The 23,909-nt window shown below is 39.2% G+C and overlaps 1 protein-coding gene across 1 annotated transcript in view; it reads left to right on the plus strand.

The window, feature by feature from the left end:
- Positions 1-23,909, plus strand: part of CHST9 (carbohydrate sulfotransferase 9) — a 204,614-nt gene that overhangs the window by 53,126 nt on the left and 127,579 nt on the right. The window contains exon 2 of the mRNA XM_039217563.1: positions 14,043-14,081. Coding sequence (XP_039073494.1) covers positions 14,043-14,081 — 39 coding nt within the window. The remainder of the gene's footprint in view (positions 1-14,042; positions 14,082-23,909) is intronic.

A 23,909-nucleotide genomic window follows, 5' to 3' on the forward strand; every position in this document is an offset into this window, starting at 1 on the left:
CTGGCTCCACTGTTGTGCTGACTCGGTGAAAATAATGACAAAGCTCACAACCTGCATTTTTTTCCCCTGGTAAGGCTTAGCTATTCCAAGCGTGTGATGTGGATTTTGTAGCATTATTCTTCACCCTTTGAAATGACTCTTTTCTGTATATATCTATTATCACTTTTCCAGGGTTTCCTAGCAGCTTCTCAAGAACTGAGATCAACCTGTCTATTAATGCTCAGTCTTGATTTTTTTCCCCAAATATTTGGCCACGTCACAACAGCTGAAACAGTATATATAGATACAGATGTGTGTGTAGATACAGATATACAGATATAGATATCTATATACACACACATATCTTTTGATATATATTATTTATATTTGATATAAATCAAATATCTAGATTTAGATATCTATATCTATATAAGCTTATATACACACATGCATACCTTTTGACATATATTATTTAGACTATATAAATATCTAAGGGGAGTATCTCTTAGATATTCAGGGTCCTGGAAGAAATCTCTTAGATGTCCTTAGGTATATAAGTGGGTCATACACATGTGGAACTGATATCTCCTCCTTCCAGAGTTACCCCAGAAGAAAGATGGAAAGCAATGTTATGAAGGTTTATAACCCTCCTGGCCTCACCTCCACACCCCTCACTCAGATATCAGTACAATAGGTTCTACTGGAGGGCAAAAAAAGAAAACCCGTAAATTAAAAAATATATATAATTATGCAAATCAGCTCACAACTTTTTAAAAAAATTGTAGCAAATAGTGAATTGGGGAATTTAAAATCAAAGTGACAGATTGGGGCTATCTAAATAGCCAATTCAGGTAATTTTATGTAAAAAAAAAAAAAACTTGGAGTTTGCACAACAAAGGAAAAAGAATAGAATTGACCCATTTCCAAAAGACTTCAGAGAACATTTTATACAAATGAGAATGGATCATCTATATCCTATAATACCATGAGAGGAGGAAATGCTAACTCTGACCCATTTTATTTATTTTATCCCAGTAAAGTATTTTATTATGATTTTTTCCATTTTTAAATATACAAATAAATATAAGAGTAATTCACTTATAAAGAAATTTGACTGAACTTTATTTATTTGTATTTCACCCCTTTAGGAAGGCATTGCTAGGTGTTTTTTGACATAGGAAACTGGAGACTGCACAAATCAAAAGGATAAGCCACCATCACATAAAATCTGAGGGAGAATATATGGTAAACAATGAGATATTTGAAAGTTCTGGGTTCAAATCCAGGATCTAACACTTCCAGGTTGCCTCTCTGAGCCCCTCTTGTTTCCTCATTTATGAACTGCAGGTAAAATGCCTCTTCCTTCCTTTCCTTGGACTATTGTGAGAATTCAGTGAAAACGTATGGGTGCCTATCATTTCTAGGCATTCTTATGGCAACTACCCTTGGTGTGTGTGTGTCAGGACAGACCTGCTCCTATATTTGCTGGGCCTGAGGCAAGACAACCAGTATGAGCTGCCTTTTCTTTCTACCTGCATCGCATCCCTTCCTGCATTGTGAGCGGCAGCATGCACACGCACTGGGACCAGTCTGTATGCACATCTGAGCCCCAGGTGTTCTTTGAATACCCTGTGATGCCTCACTCCAGTGGTGCAGTCTGGTCTGGTGTACCCTCTCTAGAGACCTGGGAAGAAGGCCCATATGGACCCTGCACGGCCTCAGGGGTGATTGGCCAGAGAACTCTGGTATCCCAGCTACTCAGTGCAGGCTCAGAGAGGTGACCTCGTCCAAGATGACCCAGTAAGTGTTATATCCTGGATTTGAACCCTAAAGTTTCAAATATCTCATTGTTTACCACATATACTCCAAGACATCGACTCCCAGAGCAAACACCTTGGCCCTCCTCACCCTAGGTGGAGGTGATGTGTCTGGAAGAGGGCAAGTGTGGACCTTCTAAATGCAGCACCTGGCTGGGGAGTAGCCTTACCCTCACCCTTCCTGGAAACACCTAAAGGCAATGCTCTTTCTGTGAGGTTTAATGTCTACTTTATTTAGCATAGTATATGTAGCTAAATAATTATTTAGCATTCCCAGTTTATTTAGCATGGAATAATATTATTTTGAGGTTGGCCTGTGTGGAATATAGGATGCTTTCAGCTGCAAGTAACTAAAAGCTGTAACTTTAAAAAGTGGGGAGAGTATTAAATAACCCACAACCAGAAATCCTGAGGTGGGGTGGGCTCAGAGCCTCAGTGGCATCATCCTGGGTGCTTTCCCTTATGTCTTCCTTGCAGCATATTGGTTTTGTCCTCATGTCCAGACATCATACCCAAATGGGACAACATCCACTGAAAGAAAAGGAAACATTTTCTCCCATCTGTCTCTTTCTATTGGCAAGGAAAACCTTTTGATGAAATTCTTCAATAGAATTCATGTCCTTGGCCAGGAATGTCAAACAGCCACCCAAAGTAAGGGGAACGGGGCCACGGTGATTAGTGTACATCAGTCATGTTTCATCGGTGTCTTGCGAGAGGAGGGTTGGGTACCAGATTGGAATGAGAGGGCAAATGACTGCAGGGTCGGCGCTCAGCTGTGTCTGCCACAGCCAATAAAGCTAGAAAGTTACTCCCCTGCCTCTGGAATGCCGCACTCCGAGGCCTCCCGTGGCTGAAGACAGTTGGAAGAGTCTTCGCGGTGTCCCCAACCCCCTCCTGGGCTCACCTCCACCCACTCCCTGGGGTGCTCTGCTTCCTGTCTTTCTGAATGAGCTGTATCAGAAGGAGCTGGCCGCAGCATTGTGTCAGGGCCCAGTTTGCTTTTTCTGAAATCAGCGTCTCACATGGAACATCAATAAAAGATTTTGCCAGAAAAGAGCTTGTTGAGTTAGGTGTTCTGATCTTGATTTCTCTTCCCTCCTGAGTGTCTCCCACTCTGTCTCTGTTATTAGATAAAGGCCCATGTCAATTCCCCACTGGAGGCCTCACCCACTGAGCCAGGCCACAGGCTTCTCTAAGGCCCTGCCCTTGACTGTGAATTTCGTGTTGACTCTTTATGGTCACACTGCAGATGTAAAATGCCTATTTTTCTGCCTGTCAAGTAATAGGCCCTCAACATTTGTTCTGTTTTTGCTTTCTCCTCTAAGTATCTGAATGTCGGTGAGCCTCTTCTGCACATAAAATGTACTAGATAATTAACAACTTTTCTAGTAAACTCTGGTAGTCAACCCAGTTTACAGAGGATAGTTTTACAAGATTACAAAGAACATTGCAATGCCTGAGAGCAGTAAATCAATATCCACTGATCTAAGCACACTTTCCTTATTTTCTTCCTTCAGTCCGTGAAATAAGAGCTTCCCCGAATATCTAAGGCCCAAACCTTTGATGTGGGTCAATGTGAAGGAAAAAATGAGTATGATGAGGAGTTTTTAAAGATTAAAATAAAAGGAAAAACTTAGGGCCAGTAGAAATGAAACCCATACTGACATCTCAAAGACTAAAATCCAGCTCACCTCTGGCCTCCACCAGCTTTCTCCACGAGCTAATGAGGTGATGATTAAGAGTATGGGAGAGAGAGCAATGAAATGTGGTCATTTCCTCCAGATGAAAAGCTGCTCAGGATCGGGTGTCTGTTAGCCAAATAAATTGCTGTTTAAAGAGAACAAACTCTGACTTCGCAAGCATAGATGCTGACTGGACTCCTATCATTACCTTCTGTAATGAAATGTTTCCCCTTGTTGCCTTCATACAGAAAATTATCCCTAAATAATATTAATGCTTTTCATTCAACATGGATTTGACGAATTTATCCTTTAAAAGGAAATCTACCTAGGGAAAATAAGGTAATTTTTAATTATTTAGCAGAAATTGCTGCTGAATCTTTTCACTGTTTCAGTTCAGAGGGTTTATATATAATCCAAACCATCAGTGGTGAAGCTTTTGATGCCTGGATGGAGATTTACATGTTGCTGTTTCACACAGGTACCCTTGTTGATGTGTCATAAGTTCTAAGATGCCAGTTAAATGGCAAGTCTCTACTTTCCTTTTGACTGGTAGCCTGGACATAGAGTGACACTGTAATCCTCTCAGAAACCCAAAATATGTATTAATCTACATAGATTGTACTTTAGCCACACTCCTGATAATAACAGATTTTATTCTGTTTTTTTTTAATAGAATAAGTTGACATGCTAAACTGCTAAGTAATAAAACATATTTATAGTATAGTTGAGCAAACCATCTTAGGAAAGAAAGAATCTAGCACAGCTGTGAATTCCTGGAGGAAAAAACAGCAGTGTATAGTGGTATATATTGATAGGTATATCAAGAAATATTCTCAGAGAACAGAAAAAAGGAGTTGTTTTTACTATCTGTTGCTGCATACGGATGTATGCCAAAACTTAATGATGTAAAACAGACATTTATTTTGCTTGCAGCTTTGTGGGTTAGGAATTTGGAAAGGGTTCAGCCAGGCAGTTGGTCCCTAATCCACATGGCATGTGCTAAAGTGGCTGGAGCTGAAGAACCACTTCCAGATGGTTTCTTCATTCACACACAGCTGGCACCTGGCTTGGGATGGCAGAAAGAGCTAGCTGCTGATCTTGTACCGAACAGGCAGCTCTCCTTCCATGTGACCTCCACGTGTGGCTAGCTTGAGCTTCCTCACAGCATGGCGGTCTCAAGGTAGTCTTACTTCTTGCATTATGGCTGGCTTTTCCCAGAGCAAATAGTCAAAGACCCAGGAAATGGAAGCTGCCTGATTCTAAATGTCCAAGTGTAAAAGTTGAGTGTTTCTAGCATATTCAGTGTGTTATACAGATTAGTAAGGCCTGGACAGATTCAACAGGAAGGGAATTCAGCTCCTCCGCTTAACATAAGGTCATGTTTATTCTAGCACAGGATTTAATATACATATTATGAAAAGTTTCTTTATTTTACAAAATAATTCATTCCTCTTTCTTCTGCATAACATCCAACAGACAGAATATTATGTCATGTAAAAATACTTAAGCGCGTCTAACTTACTAGAAACATCTTATCGTACAATGCAAAGTATGAACATACACATCCCTGCTTTAGTCAGGAGCTGAAGCATACGTTAGTAAAACTAGCACCCCCATTTTGCAGAGAGATTTAAGACCTGGAAATCACTAGGTATTGTTTTTCTCCCAATCTGACTTCAACATCTAAAGGTCTTCCAAAAAACTTCTCTGCCAAAAATGACTGCCTCAGAACGAGGTTCTGAATATCAAAAAGTTTGCTCCATGATTGAATTCACCCGGGCCAATGTGGGGAATTCGAAAGGAACGGTTGCTTGTCACATTAATTATGTGCTTGTCCGGAGGATCTAAGTAGGAAGACATTCTGTGCTTGACACTGTCCAAGACAACATAAAACTGCTGCTTCTCATACTGGTTTTACCATCTCTTTGCAGAGCAGTCAGCCCAGGAAAAATCTTTGAGCATTCAGTCCTTAGGTTTTCTACTCACTGTGATGGATGGCAGACCCCAGGGCTGGGGAGTGCAGATGGAGTGTCAGCTCTGCCAAGGCAGATGGTCAACCTTGGAGACTTAGCTCTATTGGTAGCGATATGTTTCTGAAGGGCCAGTCTCTGTAGCTCAGTACACACTGTCTGGAGCTCACAGCATGCAGTTGTGCTCATAATGGCCCTCTCTGCCTAGGCGTCCCAGCAGCATATGAACTGACCAAATAAAAATGGATAGAAGAGCAAGTGGAGTTTATCTAAACCTGCAGGAGGGTGTGGGGATCCACAACCATCCAGAGGCTCATCACTGTTGTCTGCTAAGACTAGTGCCGTTTCAGCATCAGCATTAATCCAAACATAAAGGATAAAATAAGTATAAAATAGTATGCCACAGCCTTGGCATACTATTGGCCAAACAGAAACTATGCAGTTTCTACAATCTTATGTAGATCACTTTAGACCAATTAGTCTTTGAATTGGCCCAGCTAAGCTTCTCAGTTCCTGCTCCACAAGGCTTACAATCCTCTCAGAGCCCTGTGTTTGTATGATTTCTTTTGGAATATAGCATCTAACTATCTAACGGAAAAGTCAAGTTACTCATGCAAGGTCCTACCTTTGTTGCAAGGAGAAGGTTGTGTCAATGAAGCCTCACGATTTCTGGAATAGCTCTCCCTTTCTATTTAGAACATACCAGACTGTAGATAGTTCCATAGCTGCTGCCCACTACAAAATGAGGGTAGGGATTCAGACCACAAACCCTGGATTCTAAGATCCTATTAGCTTAGCTCATAATTGGAGAGATTATGTCAATTGTGTGTCATCAAACCCAACTGTATTTGGAAAGAGTTAGGACATGAAAGACAAAGGAAAGGGATTTTCTAAAATGGAAAGCCACTTCTTTCTTAGAAATTCTAAGGGAAAGCAAGAGAGAGGTTATGGTAAAGATATCAGGAAACTATCAAAGCCTGACCTTTATAATATTTGTGTAAATGTAGCCATTGACCTTGAGAATATTAAGTATTAACGTATGTTACCAGGGACCACCTGACACAGAATGTTTATAAAGAGAAGCACCTAACAATACTGTGTACGGCAGTGTCCTGAGCACTGGGGTGAGGGCATCATACACGTGATTGCTTAAGATGTACTCAAACTATTTAGGATTATTATTAAATGTATTATTTTGTGTAACCCTCACAATGACCCCGTGAAGTGGGAACTACTCTTACCCTCATTTCCAGATGAATACAATGTGATTTAGAGAGATTAAATGATGTGCCCAGCATCCCACACTGATTAAGTGGCCAGAGCTGCAGACCTGAGCTCTTTGCCGTCCACAGGGCCACCCCAATCACCACAGCCGGTGAGCTCAGAAGACGTAAAAATTTCTGTGCTCATATTCCAACCGTCCACTGGCTGGAGCCTTGTGACTATTACAAAAAGAATGTCTGAGCCTCCTTTCTCCATTGGCAAATGGATGTCATTATCTATTCCATGGAGTTACTGCAAGGGTTTAGAGTGCCCAACTCATCATAAGTACGAAATAAATGCTAAACTACTAAAAATATATATGTATACAAAGTCTGAAGGTCTTTGGCATGCTACTTTTGAACAATGGTGATTAGGTACTTAGCAGTTAAAATAAGCCATTGAGTCATTCAAACACATCATTTGATAAATAATAAATAGCTAATAAAAAATCTGCTGAAATGTTTTTAACAAAATAATTTATTCAGGCAACCCTCAAAACCTAGGGACTGATTATTTATAGCTTATGGATATCCCAGTTTTTACTCCTCCCTACCCTTTGGCCCAACTTTTTTTTTTTTTTTTTTTTTTTTTACTTCTCGCTATTTATTTGCCACTTAGCAGGTAATGATTTGGCAAAACTATTTAACCAAATTTTTACACAGCTTCCTTACGTGAAATGGGTATATTTGCAAAGCCTTATGATACTGTGAAAATAAATTAATCCATATATGGATAGTATAACATGACAGGCTTAAGAAACATTGGCTACTATTATTAGCATGACTATAATAATAGCACTCATGTAGTATCACTTGGAAGTGATAATGGAAGTAAAATTCAAATTGTTCCTGCTTTCATTTGGAATATCAGAGATGGAGAAAGAGAGAAATGTCTTGTGTACACACACATACACATACATGGGAGAAAAAGGAGGTGGAGGGGGAGGAGGAGGAAAAACAAAAAGAAGCCGATAATGAGAAGATACTCTACGTTTCATCCCAGAGTCACATAGCTCATGGGCACCCATGGTTAAGGTGAGAAATCAGTCCATCTAACCCTGAAGACCATGTTCCTTTCACTGGATCATGTTGTTTTCCATTGGAAGAAATTGACTAAGAAGATTTTGCATTTAGGTGGACCTCATATATTCATATTCTCTCTCATTACAATTAGTAAGCAAGGATTTTTGGCATATTAATACCTAAATCAGCAATAGTTTTTTAAGATATTGATAAATGTATTTTTTCCTTATTATGCAAAAGCATATTCTAAAGACCATTTTTCTCATAAGTCTTGCGTTAAAATAGCTAAACATGGTGGTGGGGCAATGGTGGTGGCCTGGCTTTGGGGCTGGCTCTGCAAATCAGCTAGCACTGTAACCTCATTAACTGGGTCATTTGAAGTGAGTACATCTTAAAGCCCCTTCCTCTCTTAGAACCTATAAAGTAAACAAAATTAAAAGCTTACCGCCTTCTACTTTTCCTGTTAACTCAAAAGTATAGAACTACAGATGCTCATTATCCAAAAATATTGCCAGTGTTTTTCCATTAAAATCCATGAGAAACAAAAATGATCTTAAAAAATTCATGGGAGTTAGCATTATATTATCGGGTAGTTATATTTCTCTTCTTCGCCCCCACCCCGCCACCTTTTTTTTTTTTTTTAAATAAGTAGCATGTGCACAGTAATTTTCCTTGTCATGATTCTATGCCTTCTTCATAGTGCATTTTGCCAAAGCAACATCGGACATAAATGAACATTCTCAGGTATCCTAGCAACAGGATGTGATTAATCATACCTCAGCGCAGGGCAGATAAAATGCCTGCGAGGGAACGTGAACTCAGAATTGGCTACTGAGAAATTGGTAGTGCAGTGAGGGAAGCTTGATAAGATTCCTTGACAGACTTTATTATACAAAGATGGAAGCAGGTAGAAAGTATATTTCAGAGACAAGACTATATCTGTGTATAAAAACATAGTACATATGTATCACCTATACATGAATGTAGTACATGTATATGTACATGTGTGTATATAAGCGTGTACCTACATACGCATACATATATGTACATATACACACTATACGTATGTACATATATAGTGTGTGTGTATATATAAGCTTTTCTGTTCCTGCTCATAGGAACAGAATCCTCTCATGGCCCTGTTTGTATGATTTCTTTTGGAGTATAGTATCTACCTGTCTAACTAAAAAGAACACTGGATACTGGAAAAGTCAAATTGCTTATTCAAGGCCCCACCATTTGTTGCAAGAAGAAAGTTGTAGCGCATATATATATATACATACAAAATTTCCTTTCCATTAGAAGTGGCATAATATATAAGTTGTCATACAAGCACCCCTCCTCATTATTGGTGAGGCATCACTGGATTGCCATTTATGTCCCCATGGTTTTAAAAGATCAGAAACCATCACTGTGACTAAGGTGCTGCTTCCGTACTGAAGTGCAGAAATGTGCTATAAATTGATATGTAGTTAACGTTCCTCCATGGAACAATATCAATAACTTTAAGCCTAAAAGAGCTTTTAAAAATAGCAATGCTCCATTTATATAAATAGGTAGTTATGACAGGTGGGATTTTAATGTTCAATTAAATACATTTTCTCGGAAGAAAAGTTTTCCCCGACAAATTCCATTTTTGTGAGATTACTGGCCATTTTTATTCTCCCAAGAGGAGAGCAGCATCCAGGTTTCAAAAAAAGTAAGGTGCAAACCATACCTTAATGTTTTGTTTTTAAACTAGAATCTGTGATAAAATAAAGCATGACTAAGGAAACATGCATGTTGATTTTTCTGAAAGCCTCTCTGTTATTTTATCACCCACTCTTCTAATATAATCGTTTTCTAGGGTGTCAGTGGTAATGTAAATACCAGTTACAACGCTGTTCTGGGCTGTACTTGCACTCGGTGTTAGCAGTACTAAAATTTGCTTCATGTTCTCTAGCATTTTAAGGAGAGCTGGGGCATTTCATAGCTCTGTGGGTGCACTGACTCAATCCCAAGCATTTGTGTCCAAGGCTCTACACGGCACGAGGAGACAGAGGTGTAGAATACACACCCCTTGCCCTAATAGAGGCCGGTTGGAGAAACCCACTTGCAACTAATTATGAGCCAAATGTCGGAGTTAGGACTGTGACAGAGGTATAAATAAAGGGGTGAATGGGCATGGCAGAAGGGTGGTTAATTCTGCAGGGAGTGGAGAGTTGGGATGGCGCAAAGCAGAAGACTTCACAGAAGGGCAGTGATTCAGTTCTAAAGGATGAACAGAGTTCTGATAGGCAGGACCCACATGTCAGGACATTCCAGGAACAGGGGCAGCTTGCACAGGGAGTTGGGATGGGAGGTGGGATTCTCGGCATAACTGGTCAGTGTTCTAGATGGTGCCTGAGGGATGGTAGAGATGGTAGGTTGTGGCCAAATCTTCCAGGGTCGTAAATGTCACATTTGGGCATGTGGATTTTAATCTTTAGTCATGATTCAACTCAAGGACCAAAAAGCCATCTGTAAAATCAATGAAATCAGTTACAGGTGTGTAGAAAATAACCCCAGGAAGAAAGTATCGCCTTTGTGAACTGGGGGAGGTGCAGTGAGAAAGGAGAGTGTAGCTCCAGGGCCTGTGGAAAGAGAATGGAGTGGAGTGAGGGCCGTATAGGTGTGGATGTTGCGTGAAAGGGAGAAGCTGGTGACTCTGAGGCTTCATGTTTGGGGGTGTGAGCAGACTGGAGGACAACTCCAAAGACAAGCAATTCTGTAGGGACATACAATGATTTCAGTTCAGGACATGTGTTATAGTGCCGTATGAAACACAGAGGGAGATATCTGGTAGGCCTAAAATCTAGGTAGACTTTGGAGCTAGAGATATGGGTGTCAGAATCATCTCTTTCTTCCTTTGTTTTTATGTTTGTTTGTTTGTTTGGGTCTGCTTGTTTTTGAGAGAGAGAAAGAGCTCATGAGCAGGAAAGGGGCAGAGAGAGAGGGAGAAAGAGAGAGAGAGAAACCCAAGCAGGCTCCGAGCTGTCAGCACAAAGCCCAAGGCAGAGCCCAAACCCACAAACCTTGAGATCATGACCTGAGCCAAAACCAAGAGTCAGATATTTAACCAACTCAACCACCCAGGCACCCCTAGAACCACCTCTTAGTATGAAGGCACACTGGAAGAATGAGGGGCAAGATCACCCTCATTTGGAGCAAGATAATGGGACTAAACAAGAAACCTAGAGGGTCATCTCCAGTTAAGCGGTACTCTCTGTGTCCCTTAATCAACATCATATTGTTCTCACTAGTTTTTATTTTTCTAGTTTGCAGTCTAGTGCATATGTAACTAGGAAGAGAAATCTAAACTGATTTCTGTAACAGAACTAATAGCATCATAAAACTAATAAATAACATTTATATAGCACTCTACAGTTTACAGAGCCCTTGCATACAACACAGGGGCAGAGGATTGTTTAAGGTCTCAGTGAAAAACCGTTACCACAAGGCCTTCCAGCCTCCCTTCTGAAAGATCTCGTGTGAGATTCCATTTCTTGCTGGCTTTGCGTATTGAATTATTTACTACTCACCACATTCCAGAGAGGCAAGTTCTGATCCTCACTCTACAGAGAGAAAATCGGGGAGACTGACTGATTTGCCACAAGTCACACACTGTTGGTGGAGGAAGTGATAAACTAACCCAGACTTTTATAATAAAATTATCTATTACTGTATAACAATTTACCCCAAATTTAGCAGCTGAAACCAACAATAAACATCTAGCATCTCACACAGTTTCTCTGGCATGGCTAACTGGATGGTTCTGGGGCCTCCCATGCAATGGCAGACAAGGAGTCTGCCAGAGCTGTGGCCATCTGAAGGTTCGACTGGGGCTGGTGGACAGACTGCTCATGAGCCTGGCAAGTTGATGGTGACAGCTGGCAGGAGACCTCAGTTCCTTGTCACATGGGCTTCTCCATTGAGTTACTTGAATGTCCCCATCATATATTATCTGTCTTCCTCAGAGAGAGTAATCTGAGAAAGCAAGGGAAACTATAATGGTTTTAAGGCCCAACCTTGGAAGTCACATTCCATCATTTCTGCAAAATCCTCTTGATTACACAAGTCAGTCTAAATCACTATAGGAGGGGACCATGCAAGGACACAGTTACCAGGAAGAAGAAAGACAATGGTCATTGGGAGTATCTTAGAGATTGAGTATCACACCATATTATTTATCCCCAATACTCTCATTGTCAACTTTCAGAATTTATGACTCATCCTTCTGCAAATTAAAGACTTTCCAAAGAGATGTTTGTCTTGAAACATTTTATAATTCAGTATTCAAATAATATTGTTTAAATTGGTAAAAATGTTTGAGGCTCTAGTATTGAAAAATTTGTAATCAAACAGTAAACAGTTGCTTGCCTGATTAAAAAAAAAAAAAAAAACTTAAATGAGAAGGTACCCCCATCACACTTGGTAATGAATGAAGTCTTTAAGTGGACTCCTCATGTCATTTATCTGGTTGAATCATTGAAATAAATCGTATCAAACAAGACCTCTGGAAATCACCCAAATGAATAGAATGTGCCATTAATCAAGATGCCAGTTAGATGAATTCTACGCTTTTGGCGGCTGCATGAGAAAAAGCTTGTACATTGTCCACCTTATATTTTAAGATTTTTAAAAGACAGGAAAGCCTGGTAGAAAAACTTAGATAAAGTTTACATGCCACTTGCATGTACTGTACACACTCTCAGTAACTCAGTAACTCCATCTGAGATATGCTGAAAGGTGACAAGAAAGTGACAGCCAGAGGGGGCCCTCGCTTGCTAATCACAAAACCAAGGCTCTCACCTCCACAGTGTTGTTGCCACACAGCAGTGCCCTGAGTAGAATTCCTCATCTAAGCCTGTAGCCATAACGAAACATCCCCTAGCCTGGGTTTTGCTCCTCCTCAGGCTGTTGCCCTATCTCATTCATTTGTGTGCTGCTAGATTTCATGAATCAGAAGCCATTTCCTCAACCTCGTCTTCCTCACCACCCCCTAGTCTTCAGGCTCTCAGAGTATCTTGTGTTCCCCGCCCCTGCTCTGCCAAACCTGCTCTCTCACAATCCAGCAACTATCACATGAACCCAGCAAATGCAGAGCTGTGAGTCCCCACCATACTTCCTAAATTTATCTGTGGCACACACGACTCTGTGCTCTGTTAATCTCTGTGGATCTCTGCCTCTTCTGTCTTCTCGTAGTCCTACATCACAGAAGAAAAGTAACATTTTTTTTCTCTTGATCCCTTTCCTCAGCCTCACCCTCTAGTGCTGCCTGCCTTTCTGTTCCCATTCCCTACCTCAGCTCCAGCCATCTTTGCAAAATGGACCTTTTCTGCATTCATAATTTAGATTCTGATCTCTCTCCCAGGTCCTGTGTCTCTAGAAGACTTCAAACTCAGTAAGTCTAAAACTGAACTGGTCATCCCCATGCCTCTATCACATTGTACTGTTCCCCCACATTGCATCACCATGTCCAGAGTCACTGAGATAACCATTCATCTTGACCTTTACTTCTCCCTTGCACTTCACATTTTGTAACTCCCTGGGCCTTCTAAGTCCTGCCTTTCTACCTCCCTCCTCCTGCTGCCATACTCAGTCTGTCATCTCTTGCCTAAGCTCTGAGACAGTCATCTATGCAAAACTTTATAGTTCCTAAAGCAAGCTTTAAACACGGCACTTGCCCAAATAGCCTTGCCCTATATAACCCATACTGTGTCTTTTACTGATCATCAGTACTTTCCCTATTTCAAATTTCCCAGATTGCATGTATCTTTTGAAGTCTAGATCAAATATCATTTTTTCTTTAACTTTGTGGGCACCCCTTTATTTTTTAAAATGATTACTTCATCCTCTCATATCTTTAAACATTTTGTACCATTTGGAGCACAACTTATTTCATATTGCATTGTCTGTCCTTTATTTGGCCAAGTAAGTTGTAAGCAGGTTCCTCACTTATTTAACTCATGTGTTTCTCCCCAGTTTGTGCTATGGGGATTTGATCCTTGTAAGTTTATTGTTGAGTAAATGACTCTTACTAAAAGGATTTTTAAAACTCAACAGCATATTTTATTTCACGCATCCTCATTCATTGTTGGCTTTCATAAATTGGTTTGAGAGCATTTTTCATCCCCTTTAACTCTGCCCATGTCCAGTCATCTCTAGAAGCATACTGGACACAGCTGAGGAGTGATTATGTTTGGAAATTGCTGTAAACAGGGTTTCCTTTTAGTTGTAGCTTGTTCTCATGGACCCACTCTGTAACTGACCTGACACTTCTCATTTCAGGGAGAATGGAGAAGAAAAGAGAACAAAAAGCAACTTCAGGTAAGATTTGGACTAATTAGTTCCAATTATTTCCTGTTTTTACTTTCACCTTTAAAAAAACTCTACTTGCAATTGAATATTCTAAAACCCACACTAAAAAAGTAATGGTTTATGGTCCTACAATTGATTGACACTAAATTAATTAAAATAAATTAACACATTTAGCTTTTTCACTTTCACATCAATCATGTCCTTCTCATTCTCTCACTCTATTCAAAAGAAAATGACACAGAATGTGATTTTTTTATCATTCCCTATTAAAAGGTAAGTCTTATAACCACCAACTTTTAAAATTGGAGCTGTAACAGTTGACAACCAGTTTATTTGCCCAAATATCAATGAATCTTTATTATTTGTCTTAAAACCATTTATGGAGTCAATTTTTTCAGGACAGTGTTGACTACTTAACCAAAAAGAATCTTTAAATTTTGAAGGGATTGTAAGAATTATTCCCTTCCTAAATTCTAATGTATATCCGGAAGTGAATGATGTTTTGACACAGTGCCATTGTGCATAGTAGGGGCCACTATTTGCTGACTGATACAGAAATAAGTTTTTAAACTTCCAGATTTGTATTGCTTGGTTTTTGGCTTGAAGTCATGAGGTATGATAAAAGTGCATTTGCCAAGTAAATCTTTGCAAAAGGGCAATCTTCCAGCTTCCGGTGCCTAAAAATTGCCAGTTATCCTAGAGAATTCTAATTTTGCCTATTTACCGGTGCCCACCACCCTTCCCAAATGTCTACCAACCCATTATTCTATGACATGTACCAGATGCCAACATAAGGACACATTGTTCCCAGCCACCATCTTCTTTTAAATGCATTTTTTTTTTGTCTCATAACAAGACAAACTGTATTTGTCTGTTTGCAATGTGTGTCTACAAACAGTGTGGTCAATAGAAGATAAAAATCTGAATTAATAAAAAATGTACAAACAACCTAAGCCCCTGTCCCTTTTCTCCTTCTCAATCCTAGCATTCATCTTAGACAGCTGAGCAATGTACTACCTGTATGACTTCCCTCTTAAATGTTATTGTTTGCATTCTCTTTGTGGATCTTTTAAAGCTTGATCATTAATACCAAAAAGAAAAAAAATGTGAAGGCAAGAAAGTGTCTTTTCTCCTGACAGATATGATTACCTCCACAATAGCTCCTTGGGGGAAGATTATTTATACTGTTTCTAAAATGCTGCTGTTATGATCCTATAGGTACTAGCTTAAAGAAACTTTACAGTTCGAGAGAAAGCTAAATTGGCCACAGTGGTAAACCAGATGTCTCTTTCAGTTCCCTTGGTATTCATGGATTCTAATATTCTTTGTGACCAAAGGTGACACAAAGAGCTAGAGACAAAGGCAGAACAAGAACTCCGGTTCCTTGACTCCTTATTCTTTTCAGTGTCTCGTCACCCTGACCTTCCTTACAAATCAAAGCACCAGTCACTTCAATACTGTGTTGAATGTCTAGCTTAATAAAATATTTTTCAACAATTGGAAAATCTTTTTAAGGCAACAAGGTCTCTGCAGGGAACACTAGTCACCAGGGTTATGAGCAAACTCCTTTTATTAATGGAACTAATCTACCTCAACTGATTCACAGCTTGTCAGTGTGTCTGATTTTTAGGAGAAAGTGAAAGAAACTTTATGAGAAGGTGAAGTCAAAGATAGTTAACAGGGGTGCCTGGGTGGCTCAGTCGGTTAAGCGTCTGACTCTTGATATAGGCTCAGGTCATGATCTCACAGTGGTGAGATCCAGTCCTGTGTCAGGCTCTCATTGGGTGTGGAGTCTGCTTAAGAACACTTCTCTCCCTCCTCCTCTGCCCCTCCCTCACTCGTAGTCTCTGTCTCTCTCACACAAACAAACAACAAAAAAACAACAAACCTGTTAACTGACAGAGTTCAAATTATTGGGGAAATTTACTAGACTCCTCATCATTTCAAAGAACACAAATCGAGTCCGGACAAAATCTATTTGTGTAAAAATAGTCTGAGTTTTGAAAATTGAGACCTAACCTTTGTCAATGTAGTCATAATTATCACCGTCTTCGGTTTGTGATGCTAGTCTGAATATGTGCATCTTTAGATGTCAGGAATGTCATGGGTATCCCTGCTTCTGACATCTGCAAGGACTTCTTTGTATCACCTGTTGTTCATTCTGCTCAGATTCTGTGTCCTGTCTGCTGAACTAGAGAATGTTCCCACACCCTTTTCTTTGTAGCAGATCCATCTCCCAGCTATAGGAAATCAGCATTAGTTCCTGGACCCTTTCAGTCTACTCCATCTTGTTGTACTCATCGTGATGAAAACCAAGGAAAAAAAGTTATAGACAAAAATATTGCCCATTAAAACAGGGACTTCCAGGACCCTTACTTTTTGATTGGTTAAGGTTGGTTAATTCTTTGTTTAAGGAATCGTGGACTAAGATGAAAGTTACAGAGGTAAGATTTTACTCAGGATAAGAAATAATTTCCTAACAAGGAAACATCTCCAAGACTGGAAAGAATGAGATTATGTTAGCAAAATTGTACGGAGGTTGGGCCATCACCTATAAGGAACGGTAATAAGAGATTCTTAAAGAATTTGGTTTGATCATTGCTAAGGTGCTTTCCAATTTTGTATCTGTGATTCTACTCACCATTATTACTTTATTGAAATGACTCTCCTATGTGTATCTGGATCAACACACACACCCCTAAATGGTTCAGATTTCATTATATAATGGAATGAATTATGTTCCAAAGCTTAAGCTTAATTAGTTTGGACTGAGTCACTCAGGAAAGCATATAGCCAGTGGGGCTAAGACTATAGAAAAATATTCTCCTGTAGTCAATTTAGTTTCTTTTGGGGAGAAAGTTGTTCCACCCTGATTGCAACCCTGGCTGTACTTTCAAATATGATGTTCTTCTTGATAAACCAGGACTAAATCATAAGACAATATGTATAATCTGGTAAACTTAGCCATTTTGGAAGAATAATTCAAAGCGTATAACTCTTGACACTGAACCTGGGAGCCCGTGTCAAATTCATACAACATAGCCAGCAAGAGCAAAGATGAATTTAGCTATCTGGGTTGGTAAAGGATATTTAAAGTATATGGTAATATAATGATAAATAAGGAAAATAGAAGGAGGCAAGTTCCTGATATCATCAATTATCTATTTGCCCATAATTTTTTATGACCCAATTTATTTACCATAAAAATAGAAAAAAATGACAAAGGGTATTCCACAGATTTTGTATAAAAACTCCATTTAATTTGGTGAGTTTTCACTTATGGAAAAGAGACCCCTTTTTGGATCAAGGAATTCTTGATATTAAAGAGTAACACAATAAAAAATACAAAGAAGAATTCTCACAGAGAAAGGTGCTTCATAAGTATAGTTTAGAAAAAGCATATTATTTAGAAGGCTTACTAAAGTAGACTATAGAGAAGCCAACTGTTAAATATATATTGTTCCAGATTTTTCTAAGAAAGAGAACCCTTTCAACTCTAGTTAAGTATTAAGTAAAGAATAGTCCTAGTGGGCCAGAGAATGGAGTTATAGGTGGAAAGGATAAGGACTATTTTAAAATGAAGTTGCATACTTTTTATTTAAGACATTAGATCATACCTAAAGTTGGAGAGGTTTGTTCACTTGCATTATTTGCAAAAAGTTACCAGTAAGGAAGAACAATCTTATTTTTTTTTTCTCAACACAAAAGGTGACATGTATTAATGAAAATTCAGCAAATGGTAGAACATCTGCTTTGTACAAGCTCAGTCCCTTGTTGCTTACTTTGTGACTGTACTTTGGAAGGGACCATGATTTGTTCCCTTCTTTGGAATGTCCTAAAACATCAATAGCACGCCAGTTTTAAGACTTTCAACACTCATTGGGGCGCCTGGGTGGCTCAGCCGGTTAAGCGTCCAACTTCGGCTCAGGTCATGATCTCATGGTTTGTGGGTTCAAGCCCCGCATCGGGCTCTGTGCTGACAGTTCAGAACCTGGAACCTGTTTCAGTTTCTGTATCTCCCTCTCTCTCTGACCCTCCTGTTCATGCTGTCTCTGCCTCTCTCTTAGAAATAAATAAAAGAAAAAAAATTTTTTAAATGACTTTCAACACTCATTTAACATGCAGCCATTCAGGAGTTTAAAAAATAGTTAAATAAACAGGACAGGGATGTCCCATTTCACCACTGTTGTTCAACATAGTGTTGGATGTTCTAGCCTTGTAAATCAGACAACAAAAAGAAATGAAAGGCATCCAAGTCAGCAAGGAAGAAGCAAACTTTCACTCTTCACAGACAACATGATAGTCTACATAGAAAACCCAAAAGACTCCACCACAAAACTTCTAGAACTGATACATGAATTCAGCAAAGCAGCAGGATATAAAATCAATGTACAGAATTCAGTTGCATTTCTATATACCAATAATGAAGCAGCAGAAAGAGAAATCAAGGAATTGATTCCATTTACAATTGCACTGAAAACCATAAAATATCTAGGAATAAACCTAACTAAAGAGGCTTTTGCCTCTATACTATATATACTCTGAAAGCTACAGAAAGCTTATGAAACAAATTGAAGAAGACACAAAGGAATGGGAAAACATTCCATGCTCATGGATTGGAAAATGTCAATACCTCCCAAAGCAATCTATACATTCAGTGTAATCCCTATCAAAATAATACCAGCATTCTTTACAGAGCTAGAAAAAATAATTCTAAAATTTGTATGGAGCTGCAAAAGACCCTGGATAGCTAAAGTAATGTTGAAAAATAAAACCAAAGCTTGAGTCATCACAATCCCAGACTTTAGACCTTATTACAAAGTTGTAATCATCAAGACAGTATGGTAGTGACATAAAAGCAGACACATAGATCAGCGGAACAGCATAAAGGACCCAGAAATGGACCCACAAATGTATGGCCAACTAATCTTTGACACAACAGGAAAGAATATCCAATGGAAAAAAGACAATCTTTTCAGCAAATGGTGTTGGGGAAACTGGACAGCAACATGCAGAAGAATGAACCTGGACCATGTTCTTACACCATACACAAAAATAAACTCAAAATGGATGAAAGACCTAAATGTAAGACAGTAAACCATCAAAATCCTAGAGGAGCAAACAGACAACAACCTCTTTGACCTCAGCCGCAGCAACTTCTTACTAGACATGTCTTCAGAGGCAAGGGAAACAAAAGCAAAATGAATTATTGGGACTTCATCAAGATAAAAAGCTTCTGCACAGCAAAGAGAACAATCAACAAAACTAAAAGGCAACTGATGGAATGGGAGAAGATATTTGCAAGTGACATATCAGATAAACAGTATCCAAAATCTTTAAAGAACTTATCAAACTCAACACGCAAAAAAAAACACACAAATAATCTAGTGAAGAAATGGGCAAAAGACATGCACAGTTTTCTAAAGACGACATCCAGATGGCTAAAAGACATATGAAAAGATGCTCAACATCACTCATCATCAGGGAAATACAAATCAAGATTACAACGAGATACCACCTCACACTGGTCAGAATGGTTAAAATTAACAACTCAGGAAACAACAGATGTTGGTGAGGATGTGGAGAAAGGGGAACGTGTTTGTGTTGTTGGTGGGAATGCAAACTAGCACAGCCACTCTGGAAAACACTGTGGAGATTCCTCAAAAAATTGAAAATAGAAGGGTGCCTGGGTGACTCAGTCAGTTAAGCATCTAATTTTGGCTTGGGTCATGATCTCATGATTTGTGGGTCCATGCCCCACTTTGGGCTCTGCGCAGACAGCTAAGAACCTGGAACCTACTTTAGATTCTGTGTCTCCCTCCTTCTGTTCCCTCCCCCACTCATTCTCTCTCTCTCTCTCTCTCTCTCTCAAATAGATAAACACTTTTAAAAAAATAAAAATAGAGCTACCCTATGACTCAGCAATTGCGCTACTAGGTATCTGTCCGAAAGATACAAGAATGTTGATTCAAAAGGTCACATGCACCCCAATGCTTAGAGCAGCACTATCAACAATAGTCATATTATGGAAAAAGCCCAAATCTTCATCAACTGACAAATAGATAAAGAAGATGTGGTATATATATGTAATGGAATACTACTTAGCAATCAAAAAGAATGAAATCTTGCCATTTACAACAACATGGATGGAACTAGAATATATTATCTAAGTGAAATAAATTAGTCAGAGAAAGATAAATATATGGTTTCACTCATCTGTGGAATTTTAAGAAACAAAACAGATGAACGTAGGGAAAGGGGAAAAAAAAATAAGATGAAAACAGAGGGAGGCAAACCAGAAGAGACTCTTAAATACAGAGAGCAAACAGGATTGCTGGAAGGGAGGTGGGGGGATAGGCTAAATGGTTGATGGGAATTAGGGAGGGTGCTTGTTGGGATGAGCACTAGGTGTTAGATGAAAGTGATGAATCACTAAATTCTACTCCTGAAATCATTACTATACTATATGTTAACCATTAGATTTTTAAAAAATTTGAAAAAGTAGATACTTAATGAATTCTTCCATCTGTATGGTAATAACATGTTCACTTATTATATGTTACTCATTTATTAAATGAAGATTTTCAAGTGGATTCGCATTTAGCATGTTTTTTTCCTCTGTACTGTTACTATTTTTGCAGTGGTTTTTGCCTTGGTTCCTATACACTGTCAAAAAAAAAAACAACAACCTCAATAATCAGCATGAGAAGACCTCATTTGTTATTGTTTTAATTATTGGTCACCAACATTAACTTATAAAGTTAATAGGCAAATCCTATTAGGACAAATACATTTAAATAAATTATTATTATTTAAAAGCCCATAATTGAAGAATAATGAGAATCATTATTCTAGTTAGAATCAAACCTAAAAATGTGTATCTTCCTAACTTGTTAAAGTTACAAAATCCCTTCTCACTCAGTACTCCTGTACTGTGTATTTGAAAGGTGCTGACCAAGTAGACCATAAAAGTTCTTATCATAAGAAAAAAAGAAAAAGATATTTTAACTATGTGTAGTGACAGATGTTAACTAGACTTAGCATGGTGATCATTTTGCAATGTATATAAATATCAATCATTGTATTGTATATCTGAAAGTAATGCAATGTTGTACTTGAATTATATCTCACTTAAAAGAAAAAAAAAAAGCTCTTGCCTTGACAAGACATCTCATTTGGTGCCACAAAGGGTGAATTTCTTTTTTAATTAAAAATTTTTTTCAATGTTTATATATTTTTGAAAGAGAGACAGACAGATAGTGTGAGCAGGGGAGGGACAGAGATAGAGGGAGACACAGAATCCGAAGCAGGCTCCAGGCTCCGAGCTGTCAGCACAGAGCCCAACACAAGGCTTGAACCCACAAACTGTGAGATCATGGCCTGAGCTGAAGTTGGACACTTAACTGACTGAGCCACCCAGGCACCCGAAGGCACATTTCTTAGTTGATCCATTCAGTTTGCTAAACACTTTTGTGGTCCAGGTTTTGTGCTTGATATTATAAATATGATGTTAAATAAGATATAGTGTTTATGTGCTCAATTCATTCACTTTCAGCTGGGGAAACAAAGTTAAGACAGATGATTATAATACAGTGAAGAGTGCCTTTTCAAGAATTACTGGGTGTCATAAGGATGTCAAAGAAGTCTTCATGGAAAGCCTACTAGAACTGATCCAAGAATTCAGCCAAGTTGCAGGGTACAAAATCAACGTACAGAAATCGGTTGCATTTTTATACACCAACAATGAAGCAACAGAAAGAGAAATCAAGAAACTGATCCCATTCACAATTGCACAAAAAACCATAAAATACCTCGGAATAAACCTAACCAAGGATACAAGAGATCTGTATGATGAAAACTATAGAAAACTTATGAAGGAAATTGAAGAAGACACAAAGAAATGGAAAAACATTCCATGCTCATGGATAGGAAGAATAAATATAGTTAAGATGTCATTACTACCTAAAGCACTCTACACATTCAATGCAATTCCCATCAAAATTGCACCAGCATACTTCTCAAAACTAGAACAAACTATCCAAAAATTTGTATGGAACCACAAAAGACCCCGAATAGCCAAAGTAATACTGAAAAATAAAACCAAAACGGGAGGGATCACCATCCCAGACTTCAGCCTCTACTACAAAGCTGTCATCATCAAGACAGTATGGTATTGGCACAAAAACAGACACATAGACCAATGGAACAGAATTGAGAACTCAGAAGTGGACCCAAAAGTATACAGCCAACTGATCTTTGACAAAGCAGGAAAGAATATCCAATGGAAAAAAGACAGCCTTTTTAACAGATGGTGTTGGGAGAATTGGACAGCAACATGCAGAAGAATGAAACTAGATCATTTTCTCACACCATGCACAAAAATAAACTCAAAATGGATAAAGGACCTGAACGTGAGACAGGAAACTATCAACACCCTAGAGGAAAAAGCAGGAAACAAACTCCTTGACCTCCACCGCAGCAACTTCTTACTTGACACATCCCCAAAAGCAAGGGAATCAAGGGCAAAAATAAATGATTGGGACCTCATCAAGATTAAAAGCTTCTGCACAGCCAAGGAAACAACCCAGAAAATTAACGGGCAACCAACGGAATGGGAAAAGATAGTTGCAAATGACATATCAGATAAAGGGTTAATATCCAGAATATATAAGGAACTCACCAAACTACACGCCCGAAAAACAAACAACCCAGTGAAGAAATGGGCAGAAGATATGAACAGACACTTCTCCAAAGAGGACATCCAGAGGGCCAAGAGACACATGAAACGATGCTCAGCATCCCTCCTCATCAGGGAAATACAAATCAAAACCACACTGAGATACCACCTCACGCCAGTCAGAGTGGCTAAAATGAGCAAATCAGAGAACTCTAGATGCTGGCGAGGATGTGGAGAAACGGGCACCCTCCTACACTGTTGGTGGGAATGGAAACTGGTACAGCCCCTCTGGAAAACAGTGTGGAGGTTCCTCAGGAAACTAACAATAGAACTCCCTTATGACCTAGCAATAGCACTGCTAGGAATTTACCCAAGGGATACAGAAATGCTGAGGCATAGGAGCACATGGACCCCAATGTTCATAGCAGCACTCTCCACAATAGCTAAAACATGGAAAGAGCCTAAGTGTCCATTAACAGATGAATGGATCAAGAAGATGTGGTTTATCTATACCATGGAATACTACATGGCAATGAGAAAGAATGAAATCTGGCCATGTGTAGCAACATGGATGGACCTCGAGGGTGTTATGCTGAGCGAAATAAGTCAGGCAGAGAAGGACAAATATCATATGTTTGGACGTATAGGAGGATTAGGAGGAACTTGACGGAGGAACAAGGGGGAGAAGAATGGCGGAAATGGTGGGGGAAAGGGAGAGAGGCAAACCATGAGAGACTCTTGAATGCTGACAAAAACTGAGAACTGATGGATGTGGGGGGGAGGGGAGGATGGGCATGGAGGAGGGCACTTGTGGGGATGAGCACTGAGTGTTATGTGGAAACTAATTTGATAATAAACTATTTGTAAAAAACAAAAAAAAGAAGTCTTCATGGAAGAAGGGTGACTTGAGTTGAGCCGTGACTGGAACTTACCAGGTAGAAAAGGGGAAACGGCTGTCTGTCCAGAGAGACAAAGACACGAAAAAAGATGGTCTATTGAGAGTACAGTCCATGGTCTAATAAGACTGGAGCACAGTCATAAGCAGACAAGAAGCAGGACATGTGGCCAAAGAGGTTGGCATGAGCCAGAATCAACAGGGACCACTGTGCCATTCCATGCATTGGGACTTTATCCAGTAGGTGTTGGAAGCCAAGGAAATG

The sequence above is a fragment of the Hyaena hyaena genome, unplaced genomic scaffold (genome assembly GCF_003009895.1).
Source record: "Hyaena hyaena isolate Hyena2069 unplaced genomic scaffold, ASM300989v1 scaffold_14, whole genome shotgun sequence".
Taxonomy (NCBI): domain Eukaryota; kingdom Metazoa; phylum Chordata; class Mammalia; order Carnivora; family Hyaenidae; genus Hyaena; species Hyaena hyaena.